The 15,959-nt window shown below is 43.0% G+C and overlaps 1 protein-coding gene across 3 annotated transcripts in view; it reads left to right on the top strand.

Moving 5' to 3' along the window:
• Positions 1 to 3,937, top strand: part of UGGT1 (UDP-glucose glycoprotein glucosyltransferase 1) — a 52,585-nt gene extending 48,648 nt beyond the window's left edge. For all 3 annotated transcript variants that reach the window (XM_062582461.1, XM_062582460.1, XM_062582459.1), the window contains one exon: positions 406 to 3,937. In XM_062582461.1, coding sequence (XP_062438445.1) covers positions 406 to 431 — 26 coding nt within the window. In that variant the 3' untranslated portion in view covers positions 432 to 3,937. The remainder of the gene's footprint in view (positions 1 to 405) is intronic.
• The last annotated feature ends 12,022 nt before the right edge of the window (positions 3,938 to 15,959 follow it).

The following is a 15,959-nucleotide window of genomic DNA, read 5'->3' as shown; positions in this document are numbered from 1 at the left end:
CCTCATGCTTGCTCACTGTACACCTGTGCTATGCAAAGGCTTGGGTGGAGAATTTGTTAAATAAACTGTGTATTTTAACAGAACAGAAGGGCCTTGCTTAGTGAGGCAGGCATAGCTGAACTTGATGCTGAAACTTAGACTAGAGAGCTGAAATTGCACAGATGATGTTTCAGCTCTGTTAATATGCATGTTGTTCTTGCAGCTTTATGAACTTGGCATTTTAATTTTGTTGTTTGTTTAAAAGTGCAGTTATACACAACAGGTACAACTTGTTCTTTAGTCACTAGTGACCTCCGAAAGAACAAATTGTGTGGATTTATCTCTTGAGTTTCAAACCGTTCTGCCAACTGAGGCAGCTGCAAATGGAGTGCTTGCTCCTCACTATTTTTTCCTCCTCTTCTACAGATTCAACAGCACACGTGGAATTATGATCCATGGAGGAAAAAAAAGTCAAGTTAGACTGTTTCATAGACAATTTTTATATTGAAAGCTAGTTTTTTCTGGTATGTCTACAAAACTGCTGAATAACTGAATGGGATGATGTATGCATTTTTATTACTTGCCTTTGGGTTAATTTCTGCATATGAAATAGGATCTGGATTGCTGGAATTAGCATTACTGGTTTTTGCACCTGTGGTGGAGATGAAAGAACCCACGATGGAATTTAGCATTTCAGAAACAAAACTTCAAAATCCACTGGAAAAGCTGCAGCCTCTTCCTTCAGCTGTCGCTGCCCCCACCCCGATCAAGATTCTATTGGCCTCAGCTCTAACTCGAGTGAGCCTGAAAAATGCAGATACACTGAGCACTTGGCTAGAACGTAAGTCCTTACCTCAACTGATGGAGATGGTTTTCCAGCTAACGTTAAGGCTCAGATTCATGCCTTAAATTGGGATAATGTTTCATCTGCAAGTTTTCAAATGGTCAAAAATGCTTCTCAGATTTGTTAGGTATGTCCTTTTTTGTAACAAATCTAGCATTCCTTAGATACTCCAATTCCTGTCTTCATTTATTTCCTAACCTTTGAAGGGTTGGCTTAGTGTAAAACTACTACAATCTATTCAAATGCTCATCTGAACAAGTGCCCACATTTCCTTTTTATTTTTTTTTTTTTGTAAAAGTATAATGTTGAATTTGACAGTTCAGTTTCTTAGCCCATCTGACTTGAAACAAGACTACCCTCCTTCCTTCCTGCTCAAAGTTTAAATCAATTCACTGAATGGGTAGGGCCTTACTATTGCTGTGGTTCATTGATTTCATGAATGTGTTTTGTTTAGAAAAATCTGTGGAAGCTTGGAAGCTTTTCATCATGTAAATTTCATTAACTTTATTTTTCCTCAGAGATGTTGTCACATCAATAAAACTTTAGAGTTCTTAGGTCTTAAGCTCTAGTTCACATTCGGTCCTTTGCTCTTCCTTTTTGCTTGCATATATTATAGTCTAATTGGGATTTTTCGGTCTCTGAACACTTTACCTGCATTCATTTACTTAATGCACAAACAAAACCTTTTGTTCCAAGGGTTAATTTACCTTGGACTATTTCAAGAATTCTCACTCTTGTCTTAGTTTTCAAAGATGCTGCTGCCATAGTTCCGTTCTATGAACAAACGGATGAAAGATCCCCCAAAACCCTGGTCCCTTCTCCTTTTTCTTCACTCTGCATGATTCCTGCCTGCTATCTGGAACACTTGAGATGAAGAGTTAAAATATATAACTAAAGAAGTATTTCTGTGCTAAAGAGTGTAGCTCCCTTTCTTTCTCTAGAAGTCTAGACTTGGAAGCTAGTTTATTGCAACCTCTGTGTTTTTATACAGGTAAATGTTCTGTGCAGTAAGGGCTTCTCACTGACGACAACCTTGAATTAAGATGTTTGAGAATTATTCTATTCCTCAGAGAGATAAATGTTTTGGAGAGATCTGACCTTGGCTGCAATATTTAAACTATCTGTAGGGCAAAGCCAGCACTAAGCAGCTCTTCAGCCAGCTCAAAAGATGACCCAAACTTCTAAAACCTAAGAGCACACTAAAAGAAACAACCAGCATCCCTTAAATGCACATTCCTGACCTTGACAACAGTGCTAGTAAGCTGATCAGTAACACAGCACACACTCAGATACCAGAAGTGGGTGGCTCTAGAAACGCAGAGGAAAGGGCAGTTCATAATCTCCCCTTCTCCAGAGGGCAAAGCTATGCAAACATGAGGGGTTGGATTTCAAGCCACGAACTTACTTACTGAGTATGAATTATCAGATTGGTATTTTCTAAATTGTCTGTAGATACTATTCAAATAGTCTCCCTGAGACTCTGTAACTACCAAGTGGCTGCTGCAGCCTGTCAAAACAGTGCCAGTTAAGGCTAGGCAGACCTACACTGGAAAAATTCCTTCCAGTGTAAGGACAATGTAGCTGCCAAGTGACTGTCATTACATACTATGTTAATTAGTCCTTTTTTAAAACAGATCTAAACACTACATGTAAAACTACTTTTTTCTCTGTTCATCTCTCAACCACTTCTGCCTCTCTGGAGCACACAGAATGGCACAGGGGCAGGTGGCAGCAGCTGAACCCAACAGTTTCATCCAAGGATGGTCCAGGGCAGCAGAGGAAGATTACTTAGGACAGTGCTTGGGTTGGGGATAGTCTGCCCAAACCTTCAGAACAAGAAAAGTACAAGTTCTCTACACAACAAGACTCTCCCTTATCTAAACCAGTATTTGGCTCCAGCTTTTTTTCCAAATATTATTAAAAGCCAAAAGATTAAGAATAAAGTAGCCTGTGAAATTTGGCACAATATTTACAATGCCTTGTTTGGAACTGTTCAGAAAGAGAAATTTTTTTAAATTGAATGTGTCAATTACAAGCCTCCCCCCCCCCCAATTATGCTCTTCTTACTTCATTTTTATGTAAAAGCATGCACTTCACCCATACCACAATTTTAAAATGTAGCAAGCTCTTTCTACTGTCTTTTTGTTCTCTCTGGCTAACAGAGACCATGCTCTTGTTCAGCTCTACTTATTAACTCAGAACTGACACAGGAACATATGCATCATGAGACTTTGTACCTAATACTGCAAAAGGAGTACCCTGCAAGAGTGCTGTGCCTATTCTCAAGTACATTATAAAATGCACGTGGTACTAATCATTCTGAATATGAAATACCAGAGTTTTAGGTGACAGTATTTATTTGTGCAAAAGAAAAACAATCATATAGCAGTCAGCCTAAATAGGAGGCTCCACATTTCTTTTGGCTTTGTGGGTACCCTTGCCCGTAATCCTCAACTAGGCATTGAAAGAAGATCTTCAGAGCACTGCCTCTAGAATGCTCCTTAGATTAAGGAACAGAGCCACTTCAGGTAATACCGCTGGTGACCTGCATTCCTGTAAGCCAGCAACACCGGTACAAAAGACAGAACTTTGTTATTAAAGAGGTCATAATGCAATTTTGGATCCCCTAGTTGGTCTGGAAAGGCCGCCTCTTTCTTTAGTAAGGTGATGGCACTAGTCCAGATACTCTGACACAACAAGTTTGTGGAAGTTCAGCTGGTCAAAAGTTAACATTGAAAGAAAAAAAAAAAAAAAAAAAAAAACAAACTATTTTAAAAGGAAGGTTTCACTGCCTTTCTTTCCAGAAAACAGAAATATGATGTTCTTAAGATTATGCTTTCAATTAGCTGTGGGGAGGATTTGTGATAAAACAAGGAAATGAAAGGGATGGGATGTGTACAAAGGAGCAGGAATTCAGTTACACTCTTAGGAACCAAACCGTTTTATAAAATGGTTTTGCATGGCCACTTCTGTAACCTGTTCGGGAGTATACTGTACCTGGGTGCGGTACTGAGAGGTATGGGGAGCTACTTGCTACCAAATGTTACCTGAGATTACAGTGAATTTCCCAGTACGGTGACAACAGGAAGATCTGTCTAATATAATAAAGACTTTTCTGTTCTTTGCCCTTGTTTCTTGTGTCACTTATTTTTGGTTCTGTAACTGCTATTTTAAGTGAAAAGTGTACTTTAGTAAACTTGTTATTTTAGATTTGAGTGTTACGGTACTTTTGAGAAGCTCCTAGAAGGGAGCAGTTAAGAGGCTTCCCATATTGTTCATCGTGGTATTAAAGTACCATGAAACTGAGACACATCTAGTAAAGAAACAATAGAAAGTTTCATATTTAAGGAAAACTAGTAGTTTCTCCCTCCCCCCCCCAATCCACCCACTAATAAAAAAGTGTTTCTAGGTCAATTTTATTCCTTTTGATTAAGCTTTATACTTCTACTGGTGTAGTACACCTAACTTTTCTGAGCGTTTATCTGGGGCTCCTTCAGTGGTAGAAATGAATTCCAAAGTCTTATGGGCCTCTGAGAAAAGGCTCCCAAAGAGTCATTCTTGTTCAGAACTATAAAATAGACAGTTTTTACACAGAAAGCTCAGCTGAATGCAGGACTAGTTCTTGCCACAGAAATATCTACTCGTTTTTCTACAGCTGGCTGTTTGAACTTGTTCAGGTCTGGAAAATAATAAATCCCAGACGACAACTAAAAGAGCAGGGAAAAGGAAGCACCCAGAAAGAATGAATACATGCCACATGCCTATCGCCTCCCCAAACTATAAGGGATTTTGTGCTTCCCCCCACCAGCAATTTTAATTTCCTATGTACATATGTAAGCATCTGACTGTACATAGATACATGCTTTTGTGCCAGAGAACCCCCACCCCCACCCCCACAGCTCTAGGATGTACAATGCATCATCTAGCCTAAATGACAAAGCACCGCTCTCTTGGGGGGGGGGGGGAGTAGGAGTGTTTTGAAGCTTTCTGTACAAATCCCAACTTTAAACTGCATCAGCCTGAATATAGCAGTTGTAATTTTTAATCTCTGCTATATTTGACACCTCCCCACCCCCCAACCCCTATCAATACATGATTGTCACTGCAGCCACACAGCAGCCCCCTCAGGAAGCACTTCCCTCTGCCAGGAATGTCAAGCCACAGGGTCTGCGCTGGTTCCCCTCCCACGCTGCAACACCACACGACCCCGCTGCAGCGGCCCACCACGGTCTGCCTTGTTTCTGGACTTCTTGGCCTACGTGCCAGCCACTACGCAGCACAGCATCAAACCTGCCCACGTGCTCCCACAACAACAGTCTCAGAATTGCCTTCCAGCACCTCTGCTCAGTGGTCACCAATAGGCAGAGCCAGCTTTTCCAGCGCAACCACTGCTCCCGGCTCCGCGTGAATAGGCTGGGCGGCCCAGTAACTGCAGCGCTCCATGTGACAGGCCATCATGGGAGGACCACTCCTGCCCCAGTGCTGAGGCTGCAGCTCTTGTCTAACACACACCCTCGACACAGGCGAGCACCACGCAGCCGGACACCAACCGGCTGCTGCGTATCACTTGGGAATTTGGCCTTGCTGATCAGAACGAGCCCGTTCTCCAGCTCAGTCTTTTTGCTGCCTGACACACCCATTTGCTGCATGCAAATTACACCCAAATTTCTGCTCAGTCTTTCTCCATCCCAGTTAACAGAAGTCAGAACAGCTTATGGGGCCTGCTACAGCAAAGTTGCAAAGATCAGAGCTACAGCTGAGGGGAAAAAACCCACAGTGTTTCTGGCCTTGTCTCAATTAGGAGTGGGCAAGCACTGCTGAGTGCCTGTTTTCTCTCCCAGGCCTGCTTAAAGGAAACCTGAGGCAAAGAGCATGAAGGCCAGGGCTACCCGAGAATGTGGCAAGGGTACCTGCAGAACCAGCACGCTGATGAATAATACACCCACATGACAGGGTGAATGATCAGTCACTTCAATTTTGTCAAAGTTACAATAGTTAAGGTTATTAGAGAACTGCTGGCAAGGAGATCCCATGCAAGCCTTCCGCATGCACATCTCTACACCTGAAGAAATCCTGTCTAGGTTACTGATTTGGCCTTGGGTGCCCAGCTGAGATGGATGGTGCAGCACCCAGGCACATACCAACACTCCTGTGAGCTAGGAAGACACAGTACACATCAGCATCCCTAACTGTTTGCATGTGCATCAAGTTTTCCTGTCCTGTGACCAACACTTTCTTACTTCCATGCAGTTCTGTGCCACTCTAACAAGAAGCTAGCGTCCCATGTAGAAAGGGCCCTTGGATTTAATCCTGTTCCTAGCAGACACCTGCAGCCTACATCACAACAACAACACAACCCTCACGGATCAGTAACAGCACTTACCCCTGGTGGCTCCTGTTCTGAAGTTCTCACCAGGTTTGAGAAGTGCACCAAGGCTACTGTTAAGTGACAGACAGAGCTGCATGGAAGGTTATTTGCAACAGTTGGGAATCAGAAAAAAAACCCACCACACTCCATTACAAATCCATCCAGCAGCTGTATGGGTCCTCAGTCACACTGCACCAGCTGGCAACCGTCCACAGAATGTCCTTAGTGGCTTTGTCTGAGGAGCCCAACCTGATCCGCAGACACTGCCCAGGTGTCTGAAATGCACCCCTGGGAGAGAATTCAACCTGTGCCCTTGCGAGCAAGGGGGCCCAACTCTGCCTGCTGTTTAACACAGTCACTACAAGAGCAACCCAAAGCACACATTCCCCAGGAAACCGACTTTCCCAAATCCAGCCGCTTCCACACAACGGCCTTTAAGTCACCACATAAAGATTCTCTCTGAAGCTACATTTACACTTCATGCTTCCACTTTGGCTAGCAGGAACAGCACAGCTATGCCAACACTCAGAGTGTACCCACAAGACATTTGCTCTTCGTTCATTTTGCCTTCCTCCCCTTAGCCACATAACTATATTTACCCAATCCCAGCTACTGCTCCTACACTATAGGCTCCATCTGTTTTGCTTTAACATACTGATCTTTGCTGACTTAAAGATAACTGAAGACCTTTCCCCCTACCCTCCTTTTCTGCCTGCAGCGTGTGTCAGCTGCTTACTGGAATCCAGATAATTGAACAGCATTCCTCCATCAGGAAACTCCAGGAAAAGCACTTCTGACTACCAGGGCTTATTACTGACTGGACTTTAAGATCATTGCTCAGACATACTGCCTTGTGCCTGGAACAAACTGAATTTGTTCCCTATTAGCCAACCTGGAGGTTGATGAGGAATGAAAACAGCCTTTCTTCTGTGTGAGTATCTAGAATAAAGAACTCAAATATATTTGATTATGACACACCAGGGTCCTCTTCTGCTTCTGTGAAGCCCAGAAAATGGACAATAAGCAAGCAAACTTCCTGCTTTTTTCACTGAAGCTGCTACTACACTGGAGAACAAAGCAGCCTGGAACTGCAGGACCTGCCTGACCACAGCACGGTGACTGAAGTGCACTGATTTACTGCGGAGCTGCTGAACCCGCAATCACGTGGCTACCTGGCCACCACACTTAACGACCCTCTGACTATACTGGTTTGATAGCAAGAATCTTCATTACCAGCCCTTCCCAACTCCTAGAGATGGGAGGGGAAGGATCGAGGTGTACACCCACCTGCAGCTAGATTGCCACCCCTGCTCTCCCCGCAGGTTTGCCTGCATATCATGCGCCACATTACCAGTGTTTCTGAGCTCACGACCTCACCTTCCGTTTGTCTGAGGCCGGGGTGTTTCTCACCGTTCCCCCCTCTGCTGAGCACAGTCACTTTTGTGTACGCAGCAAGCCCTCCCGGCTTCCTCCTGAAAGGTACTACAAGAAGGGGGAACCCACAGCTTTCTTGATGCAATACCCATTCCCAACTCTGAAGCCACATACCTTTTTCCTTCCTCTTGTGGTCAAAGTTCCTGCTATTCATACTTGCTACACCTGCTTTTCTTTGCTGAAAGGGGCTGGTCCAAGAGGACTTCTAGCCTCCAACATTTTCTCTGCCTGTACATGTTTGTTTACTGTAACAAAGACAGTTCAAGCTCTGGAACCCCTTACAGTGTCTCCTTCTGCCTAAACCGCTTTCTTGATATTTTAAAACAAAATATAAAGTAGAAAAGGAAATCTTAGCACCAAAACTGGATACGTTATTCCAAGAAATTCAGAATCATTTTCACCAAGACTGCACAAGGAGAAAATGTTTGTGTGTATTTTTGTACATCCACACACTCTACTGAATATTTGCCTTTTACACATTCAAGCATCACCAGAGACCTTCTGGCCATCAAACTGAGAATTTCTTTTGAACTGTCTACTAGAATCACTAAATTCTTTTCTATGTCAAGAATACAGAACCCTACTTGTAGGAATAAGAAGGGTATCTCATTCCTGAATGTGTGATTTCAAGTTTGCCTTACTGAAATGCCTTAAAACATATATATAAATAAAAACAAAAGAAGCCCCAAGCAATGTGCATGGCTGTGTACAACGCACTGCCTCTGAACAGCTGTCACTGCAATTACTTCCAGACCTTTACGAAATCACTACGTAGCACAGATCACTGCAGAACTCCTACAGGAAGAGGAGAAGAATCTCAAACACCTATTTGACAGGGATTCCCACAAGTGTACAATTAAACTTTGTTAGCTGGTTCTTAATCCTTTTAATGCACCATCTAGAGAGATACTATACAGTAACATTATTCTGGGACTACAAGGCAGGCTTTTGTGAAGCCTTTATGTACATAGTTAATTCTATTAGTAAAGCTAAACCTATAATTCCTCAAAGTCATACTGGTTTGGCAAGAGCTATGTTCCATAGAACTCGAGAGAGTCATTTCTGTTTTCAAGACATCACTAACGTCCTGTGAGCTTCCCCTGTTTTGTTTCAGACAGCTGTCTGGACAAGTAACCCTTTGCTACACTTCTTTGGAACACCTGCTTTGTCTTCCCTAGTTTATTAAAAACCAGCATCACTGGGTCAGTGATTTCCCCAGACATCTCTTTAGACTCTTCTTAGACATCAGTTATTGAGCTTCCCCTCAAGAAAAAGAAAAAAAATATCTTAAAATATCAGCTGCTCCACACATGTTGCACCAGACTAGTGGAGGTATCTGAGCACTATTAATGGAGGAACAAAAGCACATCGTTCTCATTCTTCCTACACATAGGACGTGCACCTCGTGAGCAGCTTGCTTATTTTAAAAGAAAGTAATTTTACCATCTTCACCCTGGTAAGAAAGCTAAATGACAATCAAGATTTCCCCTCCCCCTCAATACATTTCATTTTGTCCTTGAATCCAGCTGTATTTAAGATCCACTCAAGATTTCACTTCTGTCTCCTGGGTAAACGAGGCTGCATCTGCTCCAGGTAATGGCGGCCAGCTGAGCTATGCTCCTACCCTGGCCGTGGCCCTGACACAGTGGGGGCACGCTGGCAAGGTCACCGGGGAAAACTCTTCACTGCCATTCCTCTCTCCAGATTAAGAACAGATTGTTTTGCTTTCAAAAGCCTTTCAACTTGAGTCTTTCAAAAAAAATCCTCCAAAGTGACATGCAACAACTTTGCTTTTTCCCTCAGACTAATCTATTTCAACAAATAAACCAAGCTTCTTCCCAAAAAGCTACCTACTTATTATCAGTCTTAGTGCTTATCCCCGAGTTTCCCACATGGATGTCTCCAACCAGTGCCAGATTTTAAGATTTTAATCTGTAAGAGTTCTGCAGGACCTGCAAATTCACAAATCCAGCCTTTTTTTTGGGGGGGGGGGTGGGGAGGGGGTTAACTGCTTATTCAGAATCACAATAGTGAACTGCTTGAGGTAGCTTTATAGTCATGTTATCCTTTTATTAACATAACCAAGGAAAAGCATGCTGGATATACCAAACAATGATCTTACTAGCAAATTACTGGACCTGTAGATGGAGCACTTGCACTGCTTAAAAAAAAAGAGAGAGAGAGAGAGAGACAGACAGACAGACAGAGGAAAAAACATTTCCCCCCCCACACACACACACACGTGTCTGCTGACCCCTTCCCTGCAATTCCCAGCATCTTTTAAATTGGAAAATATTTGTCCCATGTGCTTTAATGTGGCATTCAGTTAAAAAAAAGAAAAGAAAAAAAAAGAAAGAAAAGAAAAGAAAAAGCAAAGCAGAAGTCCAAAGACAGAAAACTGGAGCTTGGCAAGCTTTATCCAAATCAGCTACAAACAGCCCTGCAGCTGCACTGGTTATGTTACATGCATGTTAAGACATGCAATGCATACCATCTCTGTGAAGACTGATACGTTTACTAGACTTGCTGTTATTAAGTTATAGAGGCTTTTCAGTGAAGCCCAAATATAGCTACCTTGAATGGTTTAACTGCTTCCAGGGGAAAGGTGAAGCTAGACTGATTCAGTTTTAACTTGGAATAAAACCCTGTGAAGCCTCTTCCATTTCACTTACTATCAACTCTCTAGTGCAAATCCAGAGCCAATTAATTCATTTAAACAAAGGTTATCATCCCTTTTAGGGATGCACTAGGGATTCACTAGGATTAGGATCTCTTTTACAAAAAGGGGTTGGCTCTGGGAAATACAGGCTGGCAACACAAGATTCTTTACGACAGGTTGAACTAAAGGTTTATTTGGTACACTCTTGTGTTTCTGAACAGGACTATCACAAGCTCTTTGGTGACAATAGGCAAAAAGCAACTTAGCAAACTCCAGCAGAATTCAAAGTGTCTTCTTCTTACCTCCCACTGTAGCAGAAAGAACTGGGACTTAAGGACAGCACCTGTGCCTCCTCGAACAGGAGGGTTGTACTTCCAAATGCAGCTGTCATCTTGCATCCCCCTCGGAGAAACACCATTGCATGGGTAACATTAACACTTACAGGTTTGTGTTCAACGTGGTAAGTCAAATGTGTATTTAGAAGGCTTTTATTCTGTTCACTGATATAACTGAACGATTTGCTTTCTTTTAAGGGGTTTCCTAGCATCAGAAACGCAGTGTGTTACAAGCGTTGTTTTTTTTTTTTTTTCCTCCATAAAGCAAACGGGAAACACGCAATGACTGAGCTCCACCATTAAAGTGCATGCTACCCAAGTGGCACATGAGAGCTAAAGCTATGTTTTTTCTACACTTCGATGCAAATCTTTCCTCTGTGTTTTCAAGTACCCTTCTGCTTATTTCCTTGGAGGAACTCACTAGGGAACAAAATGCCACAAAGAGAATTAAGAAAGAGCAAAACATTCAAGCTTAAAATGCAAACTGTCTCTTCCTGATCTTCAGAGTTGTTGCCTTGCCTGCTTTCCCTCTGCCAGAGAGCTGATGCATGAGAAACCTACTGCCAGCTCTTATCTGTGGAATAATGTCCCTGATCGCTTTGTGTTGCTGACCAAAACAAGAACTGCATTCTAAAAGCAGAAAAAAAATGACTTGAAAACAGCCTCAGCCTCATCAAGCATAAGCTGAACATTAACATTTGGAGTTGATTTCTAGAGCTCTTTTCAGCAAAGCACAGGTATTTTAGGAATACAGGTCTCAAGGAAGGAGATACTAGAAAACAACTTACATTCAGACTTTGAAACAGTGAGGTGAAAGGCCTGACCTTGCAACCACTTAAAAGCCACCCAACTCATTTGTTCATTCATTCAAGCCTGTAAAGCTTCATGCCAATGCAGCAAAAGACTACACAGAAGCTGCTCTTAGCAGGTCAGCAGCCGCATGGCACATTAACCAAAACTCTAGCCAGTGCATATACTATATGGAATTGCTCCTGAAAGTATGTCTCCTGCTAGCAAACAGCCTAAAATTTGAAGAACTGAAGTGATTGCTTAGGATACTCCTGTAAGCTATCAACAACGGATTAAAAATATAGGAAAAAAAATTATATATGTAAGTATTTCTGCTGACTGCACAGATGTCCAGGCTCTAGCTCTTCTGCATCCTCCTCTAACACATTCAATGGACTGCCACACACACCTCACCATACCCATCCGCAGCACAGAAGGAATGAGCCCAACCTGCGTGCCCTTCCCACCTTCATCCAGCCCTATCCTGGGGAGGGAAGAGGGGCCTGATCCCAGGATGGCAGGCATGTTGCTATAGAAGTCACCCTCCTGCAATCTGGGAGCAAGAAAGTCTCTAGACAACATCCTACAAGCAGTAAAGGGGACGAGGGAAAGGGGACAAGTACACATGCCCCCTTGCTCCCCTCTCTGAAGCACCAAGTTCCAGAGGACACAGATGTCTGCAGTACCAAGAAAGCAACAGGAGCCAATATATGGCTGCAGAGACAGAAAAATTACTGCATGTGCATATATCTGCACATAGGACTGCTGATTGATTCAACTAACGGAACTCCTAAACTGTGGCTGCGAATCTACAGGCATTTGGGGAGGGGCACTTAGGACTGTTTAATTAACATAGCAATTATAAGTACCCATTTCTCTCAAAAGGGGACAGAAATTTCTGCAAAAAAATAAAGAGCAAGAAACAGTCACTGTACCCTAAACCAGTCACAGAAAGCCAACTCCTAAAAATAAACACTTACAATACTTTCACCGTCTTCTGGCACAATACAGAGATGAAGCTGAGCTGGAGCTTTTATTCAAATCCCCACATAACCACTACATTCAACTTCAGTCCAAACTCCCTTTTGTTTGGATCAATAGCTCCCCAGAAGGCGGGGGAGAGGAAGGAGTCATACGCCTGAAATACAACAGGGCTCTACAATTCAGTTTTTTCAAGACATCATTTACCCAATGCACTAGAACACACCCTGGCATGCACATACAGAAGAGGAGGAAAGTTTCACAAACTAACTTTCTTACGCCTTCTCCACCAAGAGTTCAGAGATGTTGCTCCAAAACGAGTGCTCTGCACGGTCTCAGTCTGTAGTTATAGGAGAACTACAAGTAAATAGTCTTACTAGAAATCAGTAGCCATGCTACTCTGATAACAGAAATCAGAAACAGAACCAGAGAAGAAAGAATCAATTCATCATCTAATTAGAAAACAACATCCACCCTCCACAGCCAAATGGCAGGAGGCAAAGTGACCAAACAAAAACAAGTAGTACTGAATAGGAAGGAAATAAAAAGGAAAAGGAGAAAGGAAACAAAAAACTCCCCCTACTGTTTAAATGATATACTGATGACCTGAAAGTAGCAGATACATTATTTATTTCAACTACGTATGTCCTTTTTGATTTACTTTTTTGTCTGATTTGCTGTCACTGGTGAATTACAAGGTTACTAATAATGCAGAGCAGTGAACAATGTGTTCACAGTCATGCCAACTGAATTTTGTCTATCTGTATGGCATGGCAAGTATTTATAGATTTATTACAGTGGAGGCATTTTCTAAATGGGAGCTAAGACTTGAATACATAGAATAGTTCAAACCTATAAAACAATGAAAATATTTTGAAGTCATTTTTGGAGAAAAATCAAACACAAAAGGTTGTCAACTGCCAATTTAAATTCAGACAACTGCCATGAGGTGTGAATCAAGAGACCGGACTTTCATTCCATCATTCTTTAGAAACCACAGCTTGTGAGACCATTAACAATTGTTCAAATGTATTAAAAGAGGGGTGGAGAAACAGCCACACAAGCATCACAACTCACCAACTCCTGTTAATTCTCCAGCACTTGAGATGGAGTTTCATGACAGTATTAAAGATATTCTTGGGAAGGCAAGACATGCTATCTATTTAAAGACTTGCTCCCATCTGGAATCACACAGTAGCAGCCAGCTTCATTGTGAAACTTCTAAGTCATTGTGAAAATTCCAAGAAGCTTTCCCCCCCCCCCCCAAGAGGGAAATGACCTTAATGGGGGGGGGGGGGGGGGGGGGGGGGGGGGGGGGGGGGGGGTGGGGGGGGGGGGGGGGGGGGGGGGGGGGGGGGGGGGGGGGGGGGGGGGGTGGGGGGGGGGGGGGGGGGGGGGGGGGGGGGGGGGGGGGGGGGGGGGGGGGGGGGGGGGGGGGGGGGGGGGGGGGGGGGGGGGGGGGGGGGGGGGGGGGGGGGGGGGGTGGGGGGGGGGGGGGGGGGGGGGGGAGGGGGGGGGGGGGTGGGGTGGGGGGTGGGGGGGGGGATCCCTTCTGAGCCTCTCATTGTAAGTGGACTGCAAAATGCGGCAATGCAAGCACAGTCCAACCTCGTTCAAGTATGGCCCCAGAAAGGGCTGGTCCCAGCCCCGTTCCTTCAGCCATATGTTTTCCCCCTTCTCCTGCCTCAGGATTAACTGCACCCCTTGAAAGCAAATAGGTTCAACAAGCTGATCTGGTGAAGAGAAGTAGTTTTTTTGTTTTTTTTTTTTTGTTTTTTTTTTTTTGTTTTTTTTTTTTTTTTTTTTTTTGCTGGGTTTGTTTTCCATCAGGCAAACTTTTGAACAGACTGATTCTACATCCACATCATCACTAGATACAACAGAAGGAAAAGCAGTAGGAATACATGAAAAAAAATGGAAAGGGGAAAAGAAGGAAGTGAGATGGGATTGAACTGTTATTTTCCACAGCTGCTGAAAATTGCACAAAATTAGCTGTAATGTAAAAGCACACCTTTTAAGTAAAAGGAAGGATTTAAGTGAAGTGAGTGTTACTGAGAATACAAATGAAGTTCTTGATGCCTGAGCCAAGTTACTGCTTTAACAACTGTTAGTTCCATTTAAGCTGTAAATAAGCAGTCCAGAAAGATTCCCTGAATATTCTTATGGTGCTGTGTAATACATCTGCATTTCAAGTATTAACTGAGTAATCCCTATCTATTATCTAAACGCCTTTGAACATACTACAATGAAGTATAATCACATTCCACAACCGCATCAACTCCCTGCTACGAACCACAGAGAAAGATTTCTAAGCTAATTGTCACTGAATTGTGAGTTAATTAACGAGGAGTAAATGATAAGATCAAGCACAAGACTGTCAACAAATTCTGAATTTACGAATTATGACAAGCTTGCATGAGTGTGCTGAACCAATATTTAGACTGTTAGAAAGCAAAGAAAAGCAACCTAGAAGAAATCTAGGCTCCTGCCACTGATTAAAGTTCAGAGAATCAACTTGTGACCAAGCTAAATGCCTCTTACCTGCAAGGGTAGGAACATTACATCAACAGGCACAAAATTCCAGGCATTTTGTGAGAGCAGATCCAGAAAAGCTGGCCATTTTCTCTGTTATCACAGAGCCTGTAATGAAAAATAGAGCACAGTCTAATCAGGAGTTTCAAGATAATGATTTCACACCACTCAGCTGAAGCGGAACTTTCACAGCTCATCAGGTGGCAAGTGGAAAGATGATTTTTGTCCCAAATGAGTTTCTGTTCCCCCAGTGAAGATACTACCAAAACCTGTATCAAGTCTTATTTGCAGCCTGAATAGTGCAGAGGCCCTGCACAGAAAAGGATTTCTTCACACAGAGCTAAACACTCAGAAGCCAATGGCTAACAATTCTCCCTTTTGCTCATCAGCACTCTCTAAGATACTGAAATGTCATATGTACCAGCTGATGTATGTATGTTATTAGTACAGGGCATATATATGGTCTGTCTACAATAAATAGAGTGTGTGCTCAGACGTAACACAGCAAATAAAAAGCCTGGGTTACCTGTCAGCCTCTATCTCACACTGCAGGCAGAGGTGCACCTTGCTAACAGGTGGTGTAGTTGAAAGCATTTCCATCTTGCCTTTATTTTTTCCTGTAGTTCAACCAGCACAAAGATGCTCACATGAAGCACTTCAGGCAAAGGCAGCCTCATTACAAGGTTTGAATCAATCCGTTAAGGCAGAAGCAGGTTAGGAAACTCCACACAAACCACCAACTCATGGGGATACTAACTCCTGCCTCCAATCCCTTGGCAAAGAGCATGAGGCAGGGGGCATAGCTCAATTTGAAAACAGTTATGTCAGCCACAACCTTTAGTGAAAACATTACACCTAAGGTGTCATGACACCTAAAGCTCTGAGCAGATAGTGATCTTTTCTCTCTCCCCTCCTTCCCCCTCCAAAAAAAAAAAAAAAAAAAAAAAAAAGAGAGAGAGAGAGAGAGAAAGAGAAAGAAAACACACCCACAAAGGCCTTAACATTTAAGCTGGCCATGTATGGGACTGTTACTCTAGT

This window comes from Rhea pennata, chromosome 9, assembly GCF_028389875.1.
Source record: "Rhea pennata isolate bPtePen1 chromosome 9, bPtePen1.pri, whole genome shotgun sequence".
Classification (NCBI taxonomy): domain Eukaryota; kingdom Metazoa; phylum Chordata; class Aves; order Rheiformes; family Rheidae; genus Rhea; species Rhea pennata.
Note: the sequence above shows the minus strand (reverse complement) of the source record. Positions and strands in the feature narration are given on the sequence as shown.